The sequence below is a fragment of the Arvicola amphibius genome, chromosome 6 (assembly GCF_903992535.2).
Source record: "Arvicola amphibius chromosome 6, mArvAmp1.2, whole genome shotgun sequence".
In the NCBI taxonomy this organism is placed as follows: Eukaryota; Metazoa; Chordata; class Mammalia; order Rodentia; family Cricetidae; genus Arvicola; species Arvicola amphibius.
Window position 1 is genome coordinate 23,625,966 of NC_052052.2, and position 20,455 is coordinate 23,646,420.

Genomic DNA, 20,455 nt, shown 5'->3' on the forward strand with positions numbered 1-20,455 from the left:
TCTACCTTGAGGGGAGGCCGGCTCTGCATCACTGAATCATGGGGGAGAGGTTTCTGTCGCCAATACAAAGGCCCTATCAGAGTGCTCTGAGCACCTGGCTATCCCAGACAGTGGAAGGCTCACACTAATCCTCGCTTCAAGACAGTTTCCTAAGAAGTACTAAGAACACCGCTTTTGAGATTTTCCCCAACTACTGCGAACTATCACCTTCATTATCCCACTGCCAAGAGGCACAAGACAAAGGAAGAAACCGCCATTTAAGATGACTCTCTACCTTTACTCATGAAATCCTCTCTCTGTGTGTGGGACCAAATGCCTGGAGATTAAATACCGGACAGCTGGAAGAACTTCAGTACAGACTGGATTCACTCAAGCATGACTACTTTCATATCAACATGTAGTAGGTCCAGAATCACCACCCTGTTCCCTAGTTTTTAACTTTGCTTTGGCTTGCTGGAAGGACTGACTCAGGAGACAGGTGAGCTTCTCTGGGGAAGGAAGCAGACCTAAAAGGTACGATGCAGTCAGACCACCTCTTTATACGTGGTCACAACAGGAAAAGAAAGAGATAGAAAAGTGGCTCCCCTGTGATATTCCCTAGCACAGACAAAAACTCCCAATTCTTAGTGATTATTTTCCCTGTGTGTGTCTCCCTAAAAAAGACAACCTCAGGGAAACAGACAAGCAAGAAAGAACATGTGAGGTTAGAGGCAAGAACATTTCAATTTTTAAGTTCAAATCTCCCCTCTATCCTTCTCCAATTTATTCCCTCTGCCTCCAAAAAACTCAGAACTAAAAGATCCAAAGCATGTGAGACAGGAAATGAGTAAGGCAGGAAGAGGATGCGGGCTCAGGAGGAGTGGATTCTGGGGCTGAGCCAGAGCAAACAGGCAGCCCAGGTCAGAGCGGGGCGGGGGGGGGGTCCTCTCGGCAGAAAAGACAATCTCAGGGTCAGCCAGCTTAGACGCAAGTCAATGGCAGACTTAGAACAAAACGCCTTCCTGAGAGGTTGTAGTCCCCACAGGAGTGTGCAGAGCACAGAGACCTGCCTGGAGACCTGCAGCCAGAACACTGTTCCTGCCACAGAAGGAAGGGGCTGGCATTTTCCTCTTCACTGCTAGGAAAGGAAACGGTATGTAGGAAGCCCACTTGGCAGAGGTAAATTAAAAACTCAATAAAGGCAAAGGGGAAAGTGGAAAGGGCCTAAGGCCATGGGTTCCATTACTAGCGCCAGAAACAAACACCCAGAAAAGTGCAAAGGGCTAGGAGGCGGCTACAGGATAAAACACCCACATCCACTGTGCCCACAGCCACGTTACATGGACGGGAGGAGGGGGCGTAAAGAGGTACTCCTGAGCCCCTCAAGAATCGCAGCACAGTGGACTAAGAAACTACCCGTTCTCTCCAGTTTAGGCTTCAGGGGAAAAAGCCATCTGTCCTCTGTGGTACAGAACGGCAAGCCTGGAAACATCTTGGGTAAGCAGGGAAGCAGAACTCACGTTACAGTGCCAGGAGACAGCAGGTGCCAAAAGAGCACCACTCCCCATCTGCTGGACCCTCGGTGAAACAAGCCACCCGGTGAGGAAGCCAAGCAGCCCCACCTCGCTGGGGCTGGCACTTAGGAGCAGAAACGAGCCAGCGAGCAGTGGGTAAAAGTGTGAAGATTCCCAAACAATCTGGATGCCATCTTTCATTGAACTGTCTGTGGGGCCCAGCACCGTGTTTTACATAAAGCAGGGGCCTGGTAAAACGTGCTAAACTGAACTGAACGAGATCAGAGCTGCTCAGCTGAGGGGCTATCATAAGATTCAAGATGAAATCTCTTGCCTTGAAGACTATGATATTAGTAAACAACTTCCTATTCTCCAGGCAAAATAATGGAACTCACTACACCCCTTGGTGACCCAAATCTAAACACTAGCCAACCGGTGGTGTGACAGGTCTGCAGTTCTCAATGGGAATAAAAGCTGGGGAAAATAGGGGTCAGGAGGAGACGGGGAGAGGGAGAGAAGAAGAGGGAGGAGAGAGAGAAATACAAGAACAAGGAACAATTCCCTGGCTTCATTAGCCTGTAATGTTCACACTGACCTAGAAATCCTAGCAGTTCTAACATTTGGGTTGACTCAGGAGGGGTTAGGAAAATCCCAGGTGAATGATAATTGGATTAACCAGTAAAGCCCCAGGGCCAAATGGCTGGAAGAGGCCAGGACAGTGGGGTCTGGTACAGCGAAAGTGACATTACTTTCTAAACCCGAAATTGAGAGCTCAGGCTGGCAATGAGATGGACTAGTTTAAATTGGGGCCCGTCCTCGGGAAAACTGCGGACACACGGAGGATTTAGGTCGGTACTTCACTTCAAGAGATCCTCTGGGCCTAATATGCTAATGGAGGGATTAAGGATCAAGGATGGGAAAAGTCTTAAGGGGAAGCTGTCATTGATTTGTAAAGCAGGAATAAGAGTGAGCTCAGGAGACAGCGCTGGAAACTAGGCTGGCTAGGTCTGGCGTGGGAAGTAAAGTTGATGGGGAACTGTTAGTATTAAGCTAGCGAAACCTGCGGCAGCTAAGGAGCGGGAGGGTCTCACTGTCACAAACTGGCACCCGACGAGGGAGTCGGGGCTTAGGCGTTCTGGAGGCAACTTCACGGGTTCGCATCCTCCCTCTTTCTGGACGTCAATTTAAACAGACGCACACATATTCCGGATTTAACGTAAGGAGCCCGCAGATGCAGCATACCTTCGTTTGGCACGAGAGGGCGAGAAAACGCTCTTCTAAACATGGAATAGGACAATCACAAAACAACTTGTCCTTTCCCATCAATACAAGTCCCCACGGGACACGGGAGGCCCGGAGCGGGAGCAGAGGCCGGCGGGGCTGGGAGCGGAGGCGGCTCGGGCCCTCCCCGGAGGCCAAGCGCGGCGGCGCGGCCCAGAGGCCTCCGCGAGGCCCAGGGCGACGCCCGTTCCTGGCACGGCGCGATCCCTCCCCGCGGCAGCACTGACCTGTCCGGGGCCCGGCCGGGCCTGACCGGGCGGGGCCTACGCAGCCCCTCGGCCCGGCGCCGCCTGGAGCGGGGGCCCGGGCGGGCCGCGTCCTCTGCGCCGGGAGCCGCCGAGCCGGGGCCCGGGGCTGCCGCGGCGCATCCGACCGCAGGGCCCGGCGGCCTGGACAAAGGGCGCGGGGCGCAGGGCCAGGCGGCGGGCAGGCGGGTGGCGACCGAGCTACAGCGAGCGCTCGAGGGCTGCGGCGCCGCGGAGACAATGCGGCGCGTCCGGGCCGGCTCCCGGGCCGCCTCCGCCGGGGCGGGGCGAGGGCGGGGCGAGGCGGCGCGGGGCGGGGCGGCAGCCGACGGGGCCCGCGCGCTTCCTTTGTGCGCCCGAGCCCCGCCCCTCGTCCTCCGGAAGGCTCGGAGGCGTCCGGCTCGGGGCCTCTGGGGACCGGTGGCCTGTGACCCCCGCCCCGGTGGCTCACTGTGGGGTCTCGGAGGCGAGTCTTAATGATTGAGGGTTAGTGCGTGTCAGGGCGAAGTGCACGCACCCTCTCCCTTATTGTCCACAATAACCCTCCAAGTGGTCATTATCCTCCCCACTGGGAGCGAGGATCAGAGGTGAAGTAATGACCAAAGGGACCCAGTCCTACCTCCATAAAAGGCGTAATCCCTACTGCCAGGTTTAATGTGAGGGTTAACTGATTTACAAATTGCCTGCAGTGCCTGGTGCACAGTGGGAGCCCAATAAATGTTAGTTTTCTTTCCCAAACACAGTTTTAACTTGAACTGTCCCAGCGAGCTACCTTCATGCAAATAGGCAGGCTAGGAGCGCTGGGGGTACGCGCTCCTGAGAACGGCACCATCCTCAAAGAGTAACTAACTGCTGGATGGACCCAAGGACTCCCCACTCCTGACTTCTCTCTAGTCTCAGTATTTTCCCATCCATTGATTTTCTTCTCTCATACCTTCACCACACTGTCTTTCCTTCTGCTCTAGCTTCACTTTGCCCATGGTTTCTAGTTCCTGCGTGCTTCTCTCCTGCTCCGCACTCCTCGTCTTTCTCCTTTACTTTCCAAACTTTCAAACCTCCTTTGCAGTGGAATTCACATTCCCCTTGCTCTCACACATTTGGTTTTAAAAAGGAAGATGACAAGGGACTGGACACTCAACTTCTGCCCTCTGCCTTAAGTGTCCTGCCAGAAAGGCCCTGTCCCTGACACTATGATTCCAAGTCCCACCCATACTTCAAGGTCGAAAGGCCAGCAGTTGGCAGACTTCTGAAAGGGGCCAGAGAGGAAATACCTTAGCCCTTGTAGGCCATATGGTCCCTGCCCCAGCTGCTCCAGCCTACTGTTGCTGAAGCTGAGAGCTGCTGTCATGGGTAAGTGAGCGTGGCTGTGTTCCCAGAGCTTCACTGTGAACATGGACATCTGAATGTCATGTATTTCCTCACATCGAGAGATAGTATTGTTCATTACAGTTGTTGTTAACTTGCGAGGCTGTACGAACACTGGCAATGTAATGGATGTAGCCTGGGAGCTATAGTTTGCCAAGCCCTGCTTTATAGCATTGCCATTTCCACTCTGAAATTTAGCCTGGTAATCTCCACCTGGCCCCAACTGCTCTCTGTAACTTGGAAAGCATTACCTAGGAGCCTCTTGAGGAGCTTATCAAATTGTAGCTTGCATTGTAGTTTCCTGCGTGTTCACCTTTCCTGACAGATGCTGAGTTCCTTGATGGTAGGGAGCAGTCTGTATTTCTCTGGGCCTTCCCATACAACCTACAGGGCTTTGTCCCCGAGTGGACATTCAAACCCCGTAGTCCATGCAACTGTCTAAGGCTCGGGGTGGCCGGCAGTTGCCTCCACTAAACAAAGCTGATTTCTTTTGGAAGATGAGAACCTCAAGAACAGGATGCTTGTCTTATGCTTATGGCCTTGCTTGGATTTCAGAAACTGTTGCGAGCCTTATGGACCAAATAGAAAAAGGAAGACAAACGCCAGCTGATTTAGGAGTTGTTGGATATCTGTCCCTCAGCAAAGAGTGTTGGGTACCAGCATTCTGGAAACGCTGCATGGCTCCTCAGGTGGATCCTACGCGGCACTTCCATCAGCAAATTGGTAAAAGAACGCGTATTTTGGAAAGACCTGGACTTCTTCTTCCTGAGTTCGTTTGACCCTTCTAGAATAGAGAGCAGGGTAGTGCTTATTCCTGCAACTCACCTGAAGCCAAGCGGTACAGAGGCGTTAGCATAATGAATGAATAACAGAATTCAGATGCAAGAGATCCCTGCTCCTCCACTGACTCTGCACCTTAGTGTCCTGTCCTCATCTTTAAAATGAAGGTAATGAAGTTCCGACCCCCAAGGGCAATTACCAGGATTTAGGGAGGAAATCTCTGAAAAGGCTGGCGGAAAAAGCTCAAGGATAGTGAACGAATGCCAGTCTCTGGAACTGTGAGCTGAATTCACACAAGATCATTGAACGGACATAAGTAATTGTACTTTGGTTCAAAATATAAATAGTACAAGTTGGAGACCAAGGAGACCTAGTCAGACAACAACTCCTGTCAAAGAAACCTCAAAAGTAAAAGCAAAACAAGCCACCTTCCTGGAGTCTAGTTAGTACAACACTGACCCATCAGAGCTGTTCCTGCTGAATGGAGGAATGAAGGTGTGGCCTTGTGTGTATGGCCTAATGGGGTGGTGGTGGGGTGAGGGAGTTGCCGCACTTGGGGCTAGAACCAGAGTGCCGTCCTTCCACAGCCCTGTAACCTGGGGCTGCTCCTTCTTGGTTTCTGTCCTCACTTCTAGAATGAAGAGGATGATGAGGCTTATCTCTCAGGGCTACTGTGAGTGAGTAAAGGATTGTGTGTGTGTGTGGTTTTTCTGAGACAAGTTTTCCTTGTGTAACAGTCCTGGCTGTCTTGGAACTCACTCTGTAGACCAGGTTGGCCGTGAATTCACAGAGATCTGCCTGCCTCTGCCTCCTGAATGCTGGGATTAAAGATGTGGCTCATCACTACCTCTCTGAGATGGTAGCTTTGATATTTGGAATTAATGATTTTAATTTGGGGAGTTCCACTTTAAGAGAATCAATGAAAAGGTATAACACACAGAGAGAAGCATGATTAGAAACATGGAGTGGGGATCTGACATGTCGTGGAGGGAAATCAAAGAAGTCTCAGGTCTTTAGATGTCCCCCACCCCCAGAGTCAGGACAAACTTCCACAAACACTATGAGATGGACTCTCAAATTTGCAAGACAGGATTACAGCCAGAGATGCTAAGTTCCAGAGTAGCAGGTTCTGACTTAATTAGAAGAGGGGTTTTCTGATAATTAGAGTGCGTTCTATAAGGGACTGGGCTGTTTCTCTCCTCCCACCTCCTTTCCTTCAGGGTTGGGATAGAACGCAGGGTCTCAGACACACTGGGCAAGTGATGCATCACAGAGCCACACCACAGACCCAGGACTACTTTGCAGGAGTCTCTCATCCTTGCGAGCCCACCAAAAGGAAGTGAATGACCTCCGTCCATCTTCCCATTTCCTAGTGTCCACTGTCCATATTCTTTGGCTTCCTTTTCCTTGCTCCAACCTCCCTCCTTTTACGACTATTTAACTTCTCCTACCTTGTATATTTTTGTATTCCCAAATATTTCTCCTTTCAAATCTCCTTCAGTTTCTGAGCTGCTGCTTCTTCTTGCTTCTCGCATCCCTACTCTCAGTACACGCTTCGCATTGTGGTTGGAGCAGCCTCCCTGAGCTGTCAACAGTTCTTGGCTCAGAGTGGCTCTGAGATCTAGGCCAAGATCACTGTGCAGCCTGGCAGAGAAGAAGGCCAGCAAATGGATCACTACGGAGGGCGGAGGTACCACTGTGGCTCTCCCACCAGGGCAGAGTACTCCAGCAGAGTGTCCTGAAGCCCAGGTCATGGGAATTATACTGTCACTCAGAGAGACAGATGGAGACCCCAGAGATGAGCCCAGTTCTCTCAAAGATGCTCTCTCCAAGCTGAGCTCATTCCGAGTCTCCTTCTGGCTCTCCTCAAAGGAATGTCCCTTCTCTTGGAGACTCTGCAGTCCTCTGTCCATGATTAATCTCAAGAACTCCCTCTGACCCCTTCACTGTCAGCTTGGCCCACATATATGTAGCATTCAAAAGGAATGGCAAAAGAGCTGCAGAACCTGACTCGTTCCCCGCTCTGATCCTCTTGCTTTTCTATCTTCTGGGCTATCTTTCGTGATCCCTGACCCATGCCCTCACTCCCCATCTCCAGCTACAAGGATGCTGTGTTGCTTTGTTATGTTTCTAGTGTTTACTTCCCTCCTAGATGCCAGGGGAAAGGAACCAGGAAGTGGCAGGGCAAGCTGACGTCCTCCCTCCCCCCAACACTTCATACCGTGAGCTGGGCACTGCTGGATGTTGGGACTCTTGGGTCTAGGCAGACCACCAGGAATGGCAGCGATGATGGCTTGCTGGTGTGGGGATGGGCCTGGCTGAGTCACGGGCACAGTCTTCTCCACTGGCACCACTTCCTTCCAGTCATCAGGAGCACACTGCTGGGGCTGTTAGGGGGCAGGGCAGAGATGAGTTTCCTGAATCGCTTCTGCAATCTTGGACACTACCCTGGTTCCTGTGGAGCTCGGGCAACAGGCAAAGGTGTAAAGATTCAGTTATCCTAAGTTGGGGAGAGCCCTTTCATCTCGAGATGTGCAGAGACAATCTCAACAGTCAGCCTAGTCTGAATTACCCCAGTGTCAGAACTACAGAACTACTGCTTTGAGTTATGGCCTCCCCACTGTTCCCTGATATCAGCCTACTTACCACTGGAGAAGCAGGCTGCAACTGTAAGATCACAGCTGAGGTGTGCTGGAACCTTCGCTGAGGGACATGGGCCACACTCTCAGGATGTCTGTTCTGAGACCCAGTGTCTGGTGTGGGAAGGTGGCATTGCTGACTGCTTCCTGGCCTGTGCAGGTGGGCAGCAGGGCACTGGAGTGGCAGGGCATGCGGAACTGGGCCCAGAGGCATGGCATTGTCTTCTGGGCTGGACTGTAAGGCCAGGCTTGGGGAGACTGGTGCAAGCTGGGGTTGGGACTGGACTTGGGGCACAGGCCGTGGTGGCTGTAGCTGCTGTGGCTGTGACTGCTGCTGGATCACAAACTGAGGCTGCGGGTGTTTTGATGACGGCTGCGGGAGGAGCTGGTGTGGCTGCAGTTGAGCATACGCTGCGGGAGGAAAGCCAGGTTAGACAGCAGGGCCATCCTCACCTACCACGGCCCTTGCGCACACAGATAGTTTCCCAAGCCCAGAGCTTCCTGCTTTCTTCTCTGTTTTCCTTTGCATGGAGACTGGCTTGGCCAGTGCCAGAGCCTGGAATCCTGGAAACCGCTCTTTTCTTGCTTTTGAACTTTTCCAGGTGAGGACCCTCACCTTACTACCATGGTGCTTTTACACAGAACTCAACCTAGTACCTAACCATACATATCATAAACAAGTTTATTGTTCTGACCTGGAGTTCCCATACGCTGCCAGTTTTCTTCCTCCCATTTTAACTAGGCTGGCTCTTTGAGGTAGGCATCTGGTATGTGTTGGTGTGGGTGTGTGCTGATGTATGCGCACATGTAGGTACATGTGCATGTGTGTATGCCTATGTGGTGAGGCAGAATCCATGCCAGGTGTCTTCCTTGATTGTTGGAGAGCTTATTGTTTTTTGAGACAGGGTCTCCAAGCCCTGGCCCTTGCCTTTTTTTTTTTTTAATGGGTGCTGGGAATCCAGAATCAGGTCCTCATGTTTGCATGGCAATTAACTGACTGAGCTGTCTGCCCTACCCCAAGGTTCTTTTTTTTTTTTTTTTTTTTTTTGTAGTCTCTGTTGTGTTTTTAGCTTCTGCCTTATAGATAGCAATGACCCAGGAAATCCAATTCAGAGTGTAAATCCTCTGCCTGGCAAGCATCCAGGCCAGCTCAGAATGTGAGCAGGTCAGCTGAATCTGTGTTACATAGATGCTACCTTCCACAATGACTCCCGCAGCCAGAGAGCTGAGTGAGTAGATATGCCAGGCAGACATAGAGGGCCACATCTGGACACTCACAGCCGTAGTTGTACAAATGCATAAGAATAAACAGATTTCAGGTTCAAGTTATCATTTACAAAGAACCCTGAGACTCAGAAACCGCCAAGGTTTCAAACTGAGTTAGGGGAGGTATGCTCTTTAATTTTCCCTCTTTTCATGCAAGTTTTTAACTGTCATCACAGCTCCACATGGAATTCCAAGCAGGCTGCCAACAGGAATAAAGAAAGAACAGAAACGAGAGACACCAGGAGCAAAAGCAGAAAGGGCCTCAGGGACCGGATGCTGTGGCCAGAGACAGAGTTAACAAGGCTGGCACAGCAGGATCTTGTGGACGACAATGAATGATGAACCAAGAAACTTGGAGATCAGTGTGGATTTAAGGGGGACGGACTGGATTTAAGGGACTTGAGGGGATGAAGGAACCTGCACAGACACTGCCAGCAAGCATCTGGGGGATTATAAACTGTCTGTGACTCCAGGCTAAGCCTGGCCTCTCGCTCTCTCATTGGATAGACCAGAGTCTAACAACCAGAAAGGACTGTTCATCAGGCATAAAGAATACTCTTGGTAAGAAGCCTGGGAGGTGCACAGGGGCCATCAGGCTCCAATGGCTAGAATGACCTGTGGATAAGATGCTGGCCAGAATCACTCCAGAGGCTGCTGTCTGGAGGAGAGCTGGGGACGTGCAGCTAAGGGATGATGATCTGCCATCTGCTGCTGTGAGACCCAGACAAGGGCTTTTTCCTTCCAGTGTGTTTCTGTGCAGCAGAGGTCTGGTCTAGGCGATCACACAGGCTTTCCAGCTCTACATCTTGGTGGAAGCCATTAGGAAAGTGGTTTTAAAACCCAGGGTTTATTGTGGCTGGGAAGATGGCTCAGTGGGGGAATTGCCTGCTGTGCAAGTATGAGAATCACAGCTCGGATCCCTGGTGCTCACATAAATGTCAGGGGAGGGGTGGGTGTGGGAGCTCCCAGCACTTGGGAGGTGGATTCAAGGGATTCCAGGAGCAAGCTGCCTAGATAGTTAGTCAAACTGGCAAACTTGGGGTTCAAATGAGAAATCGGTCTCAGTATATAATGTGAAGAGTGACTGAGAAAGACAGCTGATACCAAACTCTGGTTTACACCCACGTCCACACCCACACAGGAATATTCACATGAGTCAAAAAAATCAGGATTTATGAGGTTGGAAAAACAAGGATGAAGTGGGGGGAAAGGCTATGATAATAAAAGACATAAGGAATGCAGTTGGGAGATAAGAGCACAGTTAGTTCCTGGGCAGGAGAGATGTGGCTTTGATTTTGCCCATGAGTTCCCATCATGATTTGTTGCCTCACCACAGACCTGAAGCAGTAAGTTCAACCAGCCATGGACTAGAACCTGCAGAGATGAATCCAAAGAGAACCCTTTCTCTTGGAGATGATGAATGCAGCCGTGTGTTACAGCGCTAACATACCAAGAAACTTAGAAAGGGAACTGTTGGCCTCCTGGCCCAGGTCCTGGGATCCTCCAGACTGTGGCCCTCCTGTGAAACAGCGACTGTCACAGGACAAAGGATGCCATATCTGTCCAGGCTGGGATGGAAGCTCAGAAGGGAGAGTGAGCGCCCAGATCAAAGGAGGCAAGGTATTTGGGGGAAGTGTACATCATTAATCTTCCAGGGTTAAGAAGATGCAAAGACCATGGTTTAAATGCAGCGTTATCCTGGGTCAGAAACCCTTTTGTTCAGCATATTGCAGGAACTTTCTACTTAGTCTTTCTGATTCGGATTTCTTCCTGCTGCGATCCATCTTTTGGACAGAGTTCTAATGAATCTCTTCAGTGCACAGATACAGCCCCTGACTCCAAAGCCACAAGGGCTCTCCTTTGTCCAGTTGTCCAAAGCCCTGGCATTCAATATCTCTTTGTAGCCTAAACCAATTTTTCATTTGGGATTATTTATCTGACCAAGCAGTCTCTGCTGTTTCCTGTGCAGCATTGGTACCTTTTGATCTGGGCCACCAACTGAACCCTAGTTATCCTCCTCCGAGCTATACCATCGCCAGACTTCTTCCTAGCCCGGGACTGCCACTGAGGCTGCTCTGCTCTACAGTGTACTCGGAGAGGCAGCCTGCTGAATGTCACTGGGAGATCTAGCGCCCAGACACTTGGATTTAAGTGCCAGCGCTTCCATATATGAGATGTGTGACACTGGTTAGCTTTGGATCTCTGTGCCATCATCTTTAAAATAGGGTTCAACATGATGCCCATGTCATAGTTATTTTAGTAAATCACTCATCTCCGTGGTGGGCAGAATTTATGCAACCCACTTGTTTCCTCTAAGATAACTTGAATGTAGCAGATGCTCAGTCAGTAATGTGACTGACAGAACGACAACCAAGTACAGGGCTCCATTTGTAGGGCCTGTTTCTCCCACAACACTGGGTCTCTCCAGGCCTGAACTGTGAGTGACAGGTGTAATCTGTCAGCCCAGTGTGCTCTCCCTGGGAGCCCTGCACCTGTCCCGTCCTTGCTCATTAACTTCTTGGACTAACCTTCAGTAACCCTAAATGACCCACTTGTGCCATAAATGGCATGCCGCTATGTGCCTTTGGGGCTCCCGCTGCAATGCTTGCATCTGCTGGCACGTGCTCCTTCTGCTTCAGTGGCCTCTGGTTTCAGGGTTTCGGATCAGGCTCGGCTCCCGTTTTCTCTGTTTCCCAGAATCCTTAGCTACTGGTGCTTTCTCAGACGCTTCTTCTGTTAGATCCATTGTGAGGCAACACAGCCTTGTTTAAATATGCATTCCATCGATTCTTCAACATTGATCGCCCTCCTCCACGTTAGCATCCTCAAATAAGGACGCAGAGTAAAGCGAGGTCGACTTGACAGTGTGTCTCCTTCTAAGAGTCAACAAAGGCGCGACCTTCAGTCACATGGCTCTTTGGTGACATGGAATTTTGGGAAATACTTTTATTACATCTGCCTTATCTTTCTAGCCAGACTGAATGCTTTTTGAGTTGAAGACATACCTTACTTACTGTTAGCTGAAAAGACAAGTTTTCATTTAATTTAAAAGATGAGTTTCTTTTACCTTCTGCATAGTCCAATAGAATATTCTACACTTTTATAGATACTCAGAGACTACCGGCTGCCAATCGTAGTAAGATCAGTTCCTCCCTGCCCTCTTTAAGGCCCCAGTTCAATATGGGGCCACTGAAGTCATGAAACCAGAAGAAATCACGCCCTGCTCCCTGCAGCCAGGATGTGGCACATTTGCGAGAGGCAGATGCACAGAAATCTCCAAACCTGTATAATTTCTTTCTAAGGACCTTCTGGGAAATCCATCGCTTCTGAGAAACCCAACCACTTGGTTCCACGAGACACCAACCATAGCTCTGGAAAGCCTCGCTAGATCTTTCTATCATGGCATAGGGGTGTGGTGATGCTGGTGGTGGATACAGGGACACACAAGCCCAAATACAAGCTTCGGTAGGGCCAGGTCAGAGGAGAGGCCCCTGGCGATGTTCTGCTTCCTGGCTTCTCTCCTGACCTTGCATCGCCTCCTTGCAATCCAACCAGGCCAATTCACAGCTTCCAAACCAGTTTGTTGGTACTGACAAGAGCAGTAAGGTCTCCTGGGCAGAAGGGAGCCTGTGAGGAGTCACTGGCATGTCCCCTCACCCCTGGCTGTATCCACTGTCAAGATTTGTCAATGACAGGCTTCTGTCGATCTCAAGGCTCCAAGCATGCAGGAAAGTATTGACCCCAGGGAGTTTCCCACTCCTGTCTGCAGGCTGCACCTGCGCCTCGCTTTTCTGGGTGTCCAGAACTTAAGATTGTGGAACCATGTGATGAAGGTAAGATGCTCACGGGCGAGAGATGATGCATCTTTTCTTTAACCACTGCATTTCAAGATTTAGAAACTTGGGGCTGGAGAGATAGCTCAGAGGTTAAGAGCATTGCCTGCTCTTCCAAAGGTCTTGAGTTCAATTCCCAGTCAACCACATAGTGGCTCACAACCATCTGTAATGGGGTCTGGTGCCCTCTTCTGGCCTGCGGTCATATAAACAGACAGAATATTGTATACATAATAAATAAATAAATATTTTTTAAAAAAGATTTAGAAACTTAACAGAAACTTCCGACATCTGTTCACCAAACAAGCAAGTGCTATCGACCAAGAACAGAGTCCCTAAACTGGAAGTTCAGTAAAGAGCAGTCGGTAGTCTTGTGAGGTGGTTGCCAGGCAGTCCTCAAAACACTGTGCCTCATGGGGCTCACCAAAAAGTGCCCCTTAGCTGGAAAGCCTGTTTTTATACCTGGGTGTCTCATACAGGCGATTTCCTTTTCTTCCCCTCCCTTCTCAAACTGCTGCAGACCGAGGCCTGGAGGGAACACATGAATGGAAACTGATGTTGTATTGCTTGAGGTATATCTGGAAGCCGAGTGTCTCTACCTACTTGTAGAGTGGCACTCTCTGAAGCAGATAAGGTGGCAGGCAGAAGTTCTCTGCGGCTTGGCAAATGCCGTGACAGAAGAGAAGTTCAGAACACGAAGGACACGAGTGTGAAGAGTCAGCTTTGGAAGGTCACAGGCACCTTCCCAGAAGATGGGTTAGCACAATCCAGCCTTTGGAAGAGGATCAGCACTGGGGAGGCCTAGCCAGGCAACACCCAGGCACATGGCGTGGGGCGGGGAGGGGGGGACTGTGAGCAGCTCTGCATAGTCAAAACCCAGGGTATCTGTGGGAAGAGGCCCAGAAGACAGGCACTCTCAGCATGGGGCTAACTGTGGCGCAAGACTGCTCATCTCCTGAGAGGCCCGTGTGACCCTGCTTTCAGGAACAGGTGAGACTGAAGCACAGGCAGCTCCACTCTGCACGAGACAGGGACACTCTTTTTACATTACATGGACCTTGTGTTCCGTTCCCTCCAGGCTTGGGTCAGCAGCAGTTTGCAGAGGGAGAAGAGGGAAGGATATCTCCCCCCCCCACACACACTGCAAGAGGGAATCAGGTGAAAAACAGGATTGCTGCCAAGGGACACTTTCAGCGGGCCCCATGTCCTCAGGCCTCTTTGGCAGCTATATGGTGAAACCACCAAATGCCCTATATACAAGTCACCTGGCTAAACAGCTTGGAGCATTAGAAGAAAACCTGGTGTTTTGCCCCACCTACCCTTGGCAGAAGATGCACTGCAGGGTGGCTCCCGGCATGAGTTTTAGAGTCAGATTTGGGATGGAAATTTGGCTCTGCTACCTATAAGCTATGAAATCATAGATAAAATGCTTAACCTCTTTGGACCTGGACTTCCTATTCTTCCAGTTTTGAGACATATCATATAGGGTAGGTATTAGTATCAAATAGAGTATTATATTTAAACCACACCAAAAATAATTACCTTTTTCTTTTTTCTTTCTCTTTCTTTTTTTCTTTTGCTCAATGCCTAGTACTTAGTAGATGCTAGGAAGTGGTAGCTGTCCTTAAATATCCTCTGTTGTCTGTCTATTGCTTTTAATGTCTCAAATGCTTCTTATAGTTTTAATTTCATTTATTCCTAACAATGAGCCTATGAGCAGGGTTCTCATCTTACAAGCAAGAGCTGAGAGGAGTTGCCAATGACATTCCCCGTGCAGAAGGCTGAGGCTTCTGAAGCTGACGGAAGAGGCATAGTTCTTGCATGTAAAGGGTGCCCCAAGATGCCAAGGCTGAGCAGATGACATGCCAGCAAGCATAAGTGAGCATAGGAAGTCCATGAGCGCTCACCATGGACTGCTGAGAACTTTGAAAGGAACCCTAGAGGGCCAATGCAAAGGGTGTGCTATAGAGAGGGCAGTGGCAAAGGTCCATGACAGATACATGGGTCAAGTCAGTCATGGTGGGGGTGGGGGTGGGGAGAAGAGACAAGAGTGTATTTTAGGCCGTAGCTGTCAGACAGCATAAGAAATGCATTGTAAGCATGGCAGTTGGTATGCGGGTAGTGTGGCAGGGTCTCAAAGGTCCCATGGTTACAGTTATCCCATCAGCAGGTCCTACTGTGAAATAGTAGGTCCTACTATGGAATGGGGCTTCTACATGGCCAGGTAGGAAAGAAAAGACAATGTGAAGATATCTGAGAAGAAAGGAGACAACGGCATATAAGCAAAGACTGTGAACAGCATGCTACCTGTCAACTGGCTTTGAGCAAAACAGAAAGTCGGTCCAGAAAATGAGGGTGTCAACCTGGGTGGTACAGAGGGTGAGACAACAGATGTCCATGGTGAGCTTTCTCTGCGTGGGTCACTCTGGTCTGGGGTAACCCTCAGTGCTGGCTGAGGCAACTCTTCTGTTTCATGCCTGAAAATTTCATTTTCAAAACATAGCTCAGATCGTCACAACCTCTTAGAATTTCAGCTCTCGTTCAGTTCCATAACTCACATGGTTTGGCATGGAGGTGGACACAAAAGTGTCAAATGAGCATTTCCCGAGCTGAACCCAACAGCTGAAAAGACAGAGAAGAATGATTTGGGGGTGGCCGTTGATTATCCAACAGGAGCCACGTCCTCGTCCTCTTCGTTTGTGGAGTGGGATACTCGTCATTGGGGTGAAAGGAGACACGTACATGCTGCGATTTGTTCTCTCTCTCTCTCTCTCTCTCTCTCTCTCTCTCTCTCTCTCTCTCTCTCTCTCTCTCTGCAAACAGACACCCAGATGTACACGCATATGCAGGCACTTGTGTATGTACATATTCACGCCCACCCATGCAGTGAAGGGTGTTAAGCAAAGTACACCCCCCACCCCCCGCACTGCTAACAGATGTGTTCTGGATTTTCCCTTGAGCCCAAGGAAAGAGTTCACAATCTAAATTTGGTTCTATAGTGGGCAGCTGAAAGAAGTTTCAAGGCCAGTTCTACGATTTTAACATCCAAATCACTGCCACTTGGGTCTGCAGCGGCACAGCAGGTTCACCTGCTCGCTTAGCTGACTACTGCGTTCTTTCAGTGACAGTGTGACCGTATAATTCGGCGGCTGCTTTGGGAGGAAAATACTGGACCCAAGAGTCCTTGAACCTGCAAGCGTCAGTATGTCCAGCCTACCACAGATGGAAATCTCCCTCTGTGATAAAACAGTTCCATGGCAGGCCTGCCCATCAGAAGACTCCTTCTCTGAGCCAAGGCCTGAGGCGGGTTGAGGAGACTAAACAAAGGCCTGGCATCTGGAGCTACGACTGAAGGGGATGCAGGATCCGCAGAGACCAACAACTCCCCTTTATAACCACACACCTCTCTTCGCCCGCAGCTTCCTCCTCACATCCGGGCCTGAGTGTTACCTAGAGCCCGGAGTTTGTTATCTAGAATGAGGACTCAAGGGACCAAGGCTCCTAGCTAGAGCCCTGGCCAGGCTCCTTTAGGTATTGGCTGCCCCAGGGTCTGGGCCCCTGGGACCCTTCTGCCCTCCACACTCCAGTCCCTCCCAGACCTAAGAAGGGCAGGGCCAGACCCTTTGCCTTCCCTTCCAAGGCCCAGCATCTTAGGCTCTCCTCTCCTGCCCTGCTTCCCCTCCCCCATCCACCCTCTTTCAGGGCATAAGGGACCTTTTCTATTTGCACAGCCTAAAGAAGCTGGTTGCCAAGGTGACAGGAGCAGGAACAGCAGGGAGCTTGCCATGGGGGAGGGGCTTTGCCCCCAAACAGCTGTCAGTGGGAGCAGTCCCAGCTGGGGCAGGAGGGCTTGCCTCTCTGGAGGAAACACCCCCAGGGAAGATACATTCCTCTTTGCTACTCTTCCCCCCCCCCCCCCAAGTCTCCACTGCCTACTTTCCTCCTGGGGCAGTTAGCCAGCCAGCTATAAAAAAAAATGCTCCGGTGTAACAAAACAGACTGCTTGCAGCTCTCTCTCCCTCCAGTGTACAGGGCTCTCTCACAAGCACAAGCATGCCTGCTTGGCTCTCCCTCATTTGCCCCTTCCTCATGGCTGCACAGTGGGTTGGCTGGGCAGAAGGCCAGCAGTCACCTCTGCCTGAGGAACTGTGTAGTCTGACAGGTGCCGCTCTGCTCTGCCCCCCACCCCCCATCAGGTTGAAAGAATTATTTCAGTCTTTTTGTTCCACAGGCCCAGAGAGGCCCAGAGGCTCCTAAGCCTCCCCCAGCTGCCTTCCTTTTGGGAGGTGGGAGTCGAGGGTGGAGAGGCTTGTGGAGGGGAGGGGGCGGGAGAGAAAGGAAGAATGGGCCAGACAGTGGGAGGCAGGAACAATGCCAAGCCCACTGATCTGTGTCTCTGGGGACAGGGTCTTTGTGTCCCTCAGCACACAGCTGCTGCACGGAAGGTTCTGTGGGGCCACTGGCCTCTGCTCGGCATCAAAGCCCACACCGTCAGGCTCCATCACACCTAGGCCTGTGACCCACAAAGCCTGCGGTTCTCTGTTCTTTACCTGTCCAGGGCTCAAGAACAGAGAGCTGGCCACTTTGGCTCTACAGACCCCAGTCTTAGAACCCGCAGGCTCTTTGAGCTGGGGAGAGAAAGGCAAGGAGGCACCAAATCACGGAAAGAACCCAGGGTGGCACTTGATGACTTGTGTGCAGCTGAGGACAGTGGCTGTGGAGTGGGAGCCAACCCACACTGACCACCTGAGTGACTTCGAGTGCTATACAGAGTAAGTTTTGGGGGAGACCTCCCTGGGCCTCAGATTTCCCATCTCCAGTACCAAGAAAGGACTCTCTTAAAGGTAGAGAGAACTGCCTGGCATGTTCTCTACCACAGGACAGATGGCCCCTGAGGATCTGTCCTTTCTCTCTGTCCAACTTCCTAGAGATCCCAGAGATGCCAGCAGCCTTCAGAGATGCTCAAGAACTTCCTTGTTGCGAACAACCCTTAGAATTTCGGGCTGGTTTCAATTTAGGGAGAAGCTACACTTGGCCTGGGCCAGAATGGGATTCCCAAGGTCCTGGGTCCGGAGATTGCTCCAGCTTTGGAACTTAGAAGGGGGGCTTTGACCCCCCCCTCCCCTCAAGGCTCAGGGATCCTTTTGGGAAAGGAGGCAGAAAGATTGTTAGAACCAGAGGTGATGGCTATAACTCCAAGGAAACAGTGTCTCCTAGACACAACAGAGCTGATGTGTATATGAACTCGCAAAGACTGTGGTAACATGCACAGGCCTGCACAGGTTCAAGCCAGACAGGGTCCTAGTGAGCAGAGGGGAAAATGACCTGGGCTCCCACCCCTAACCAAGAAGCAACTATACCCGAGAGCAAAGGAAGCACCAGTCTTCCCCAGTGGAGTTTCACTGGGTATATTAACCACTCTTTAGGATAGGTCCCATGTCCCAGAGTTGTTGGCCAATACAAAACAAAGTCAATGGTATTTTTGTAGAATTTTTATCTCATTTTGTTTTGTTTGGGCATTGTTTTTTTGTCTTATTGGTCTTTAGCATATATATTTTGATTTCCGTTTTTGACATGTGTTTCTTGTTTTGCTTTTGGTTTTGTTTGCTTGGATTTTCTTGTTTGTGTTTTTGAGAGGGAGAGAGAGAAGTTGGGTGGGTTGGAGGTGGGTGGGGAGGATCTGGGAGCAATTTGGGGAGGGGAAGAGATGATCAATATATTATATTAAAAAAAGTCAATAAGAATTTTTTTAAAATGTAGTTGAAATTCAAAAGAGGAGGAGGTGTTCGTCTTGCTGCAGAGCAGCCTGCCTCAGCTGCCGAGGCGATCACGCCATCACTGCCAGCTGCTCTGCGCTGTGCGTGCTCCTTCAAAGTGTCTGCCATGCACAGCTCGCTCTCTTGCTTCTCTGGCTCTCTGTCTCTTGTTCCTCTTCCCTGTTCTGTCTGTCCGTCTGCCTGCCTCGCTCATGTCCCTACTCTGACACTGCTTTTCGCTCTACCCCTCCCCCAAAAAGCCTCTTGCCCTAACTCTGTTGTGTGTGGTGTGTTTGGTTAGTGGCATACCTTGGCGGGGCCCGCCAAAAAGTATCCACTTGCCTTTCTTTTTTTTTTTTTTTTTAAAAAAAATACTTTTAAGAGGAGCTTTGGGGCCCTAGTTCCACCCTCATGTTCTCAACCTAGGTGGCTCCCCCTTATCTGGGCCCACCAGAATCTCATTTTCTTTTTTCATCAAAGAACAAGACTAGGGCCATCTGGGAAAAGGCAGTGCCAGACAGGAGGAAGGCTGGGAACCGCCGACCTCTGCAGGGGGCGCCCTCCTCAGCTCAGCCAGGACCTTTGCCAGGCAGTTACTCTGTCCTGCGCCCTGGGTGACTTCTGAAGTCTCTGAAAGGTGGAGAAATGACTGGCGCTGCTGCGCTTGGCCCGAGCTTCCTTCTGCCCGCCTGGGATGCCCATCCCTACTTGACCCTCTGTGCTACTGCGACTCACGCTTCAAGACCCAGGTTCCAGTGGGGCATGCTGGCGCATACCTGTAACCCAGTACTTGTGAGGCTGGCACTGAAAGATCGAATGTTCCAGGCTGGCCTGGGCTTACATAAAAAGACTCAGGTGCTGCTTTGCCTGAGCGACAGCACCTCAGACCCATCCAGGCCGTCAGTGAGTAGCTGCCTGCCGCACCTACAGTGGATTAAAAACCTGAATGGATTTGCTCGTGGATCTGGCTCCTCCTTTGAACTGTATTCTCTCTTATGTAAGAAATCATACTTTGACCTATTTTTTTCTTTCCTTTTTGGTGACAGTGGGGATCAAAGCCAGGGTCTCACACATTGTAGGTAAGTGTTATACCACCAAGTGACACCCCAGTTCTGCCCACCTTGGTTTTAATCTAGTGACACATTATAAAGAAAACTTCAAAAGCCAAGTGAATTCTATTGGATTCTAAGTGGTGTGGGGTGAGGATGAGGGACAGTGGCTTTCTCAAGGAGTTGACCACAAGGACTGTCTTTAATCCAAGTGGTGTGGTCCCTGCTATATTTGTTCCTGTGGTCAAATAGTTTGCTCCTGTTCCTTAGACTGGAGAGTTTGCTTCCAGGTTCTTGGCGGGTTTTCTCATAAAGACTGAGTGTAACAGTCAGTGCCGGGAGGTCCAGTGGGCAGGGAAGGAGGCTAGCCTGAGTCCACAGATTCCTTCCCACTTGCAGAGTGTGTTCCACAAACAATCAGCTCATCTGGTTTTTAGTCTTCTAGATTTACTCTCAAGCGTAGGGCAAGCTTTTCCCAGCTCCTTTCCTCCAGGCAAGGTGGTCCCTCCACTCCCACTTAGACCCAGAACTGGCCACAGTGCTACCCTCCCTGACCTCCCTGGCCTCGCACACTCAGAAGAGGGGGCATGCCTGCCACACGTTAGTTAGCTGAGGTCTGCTGAGGGATGAGAAAGTCAGCTTCCTGTGTCCCATCTGCCCATGTGGCTCTCACAAGCTCTGGCCAGCCACGTCCCTTTCACTAATTTTGGGGATCTTAAAATAGTCCAACTCCCAGTCCCCACCCAGT

General features: G+C 50.6%; 1 protein-coding gene across 3 annotated transcripts in view; it reads right to left on the reverse strand.

Annotated features, from left to right (window-relative positions):
* Positions 1–20,455, reverse strand: part of Phc2 (polyhomeotic homolog 2) — a 99,559-nt gene that overhangs the window by 23,788 nt on the left and 55,316 nt on the right. For 2 of the 3 annotated variants that reach the window (XM_038334177.2, XM_038334181.2), the window contains 2 exons: positions 7,811–8,214; positions 7,386–7,551 (listed from right to left, as the gene is read on the reverse strand). In XM_038334177.2, coding sequence (XP_038190105.1) covers positions 7,386–7,551; positions 7,811–8,214 — 570 coding nt within the window. The remainder of the gene's footprint in view (positions 1–7,385; positions 7,552–7,810; positions 8,215–20,455) is intronic. The other variant, XM_038334182.2, reaches the window with a different exon arrangement.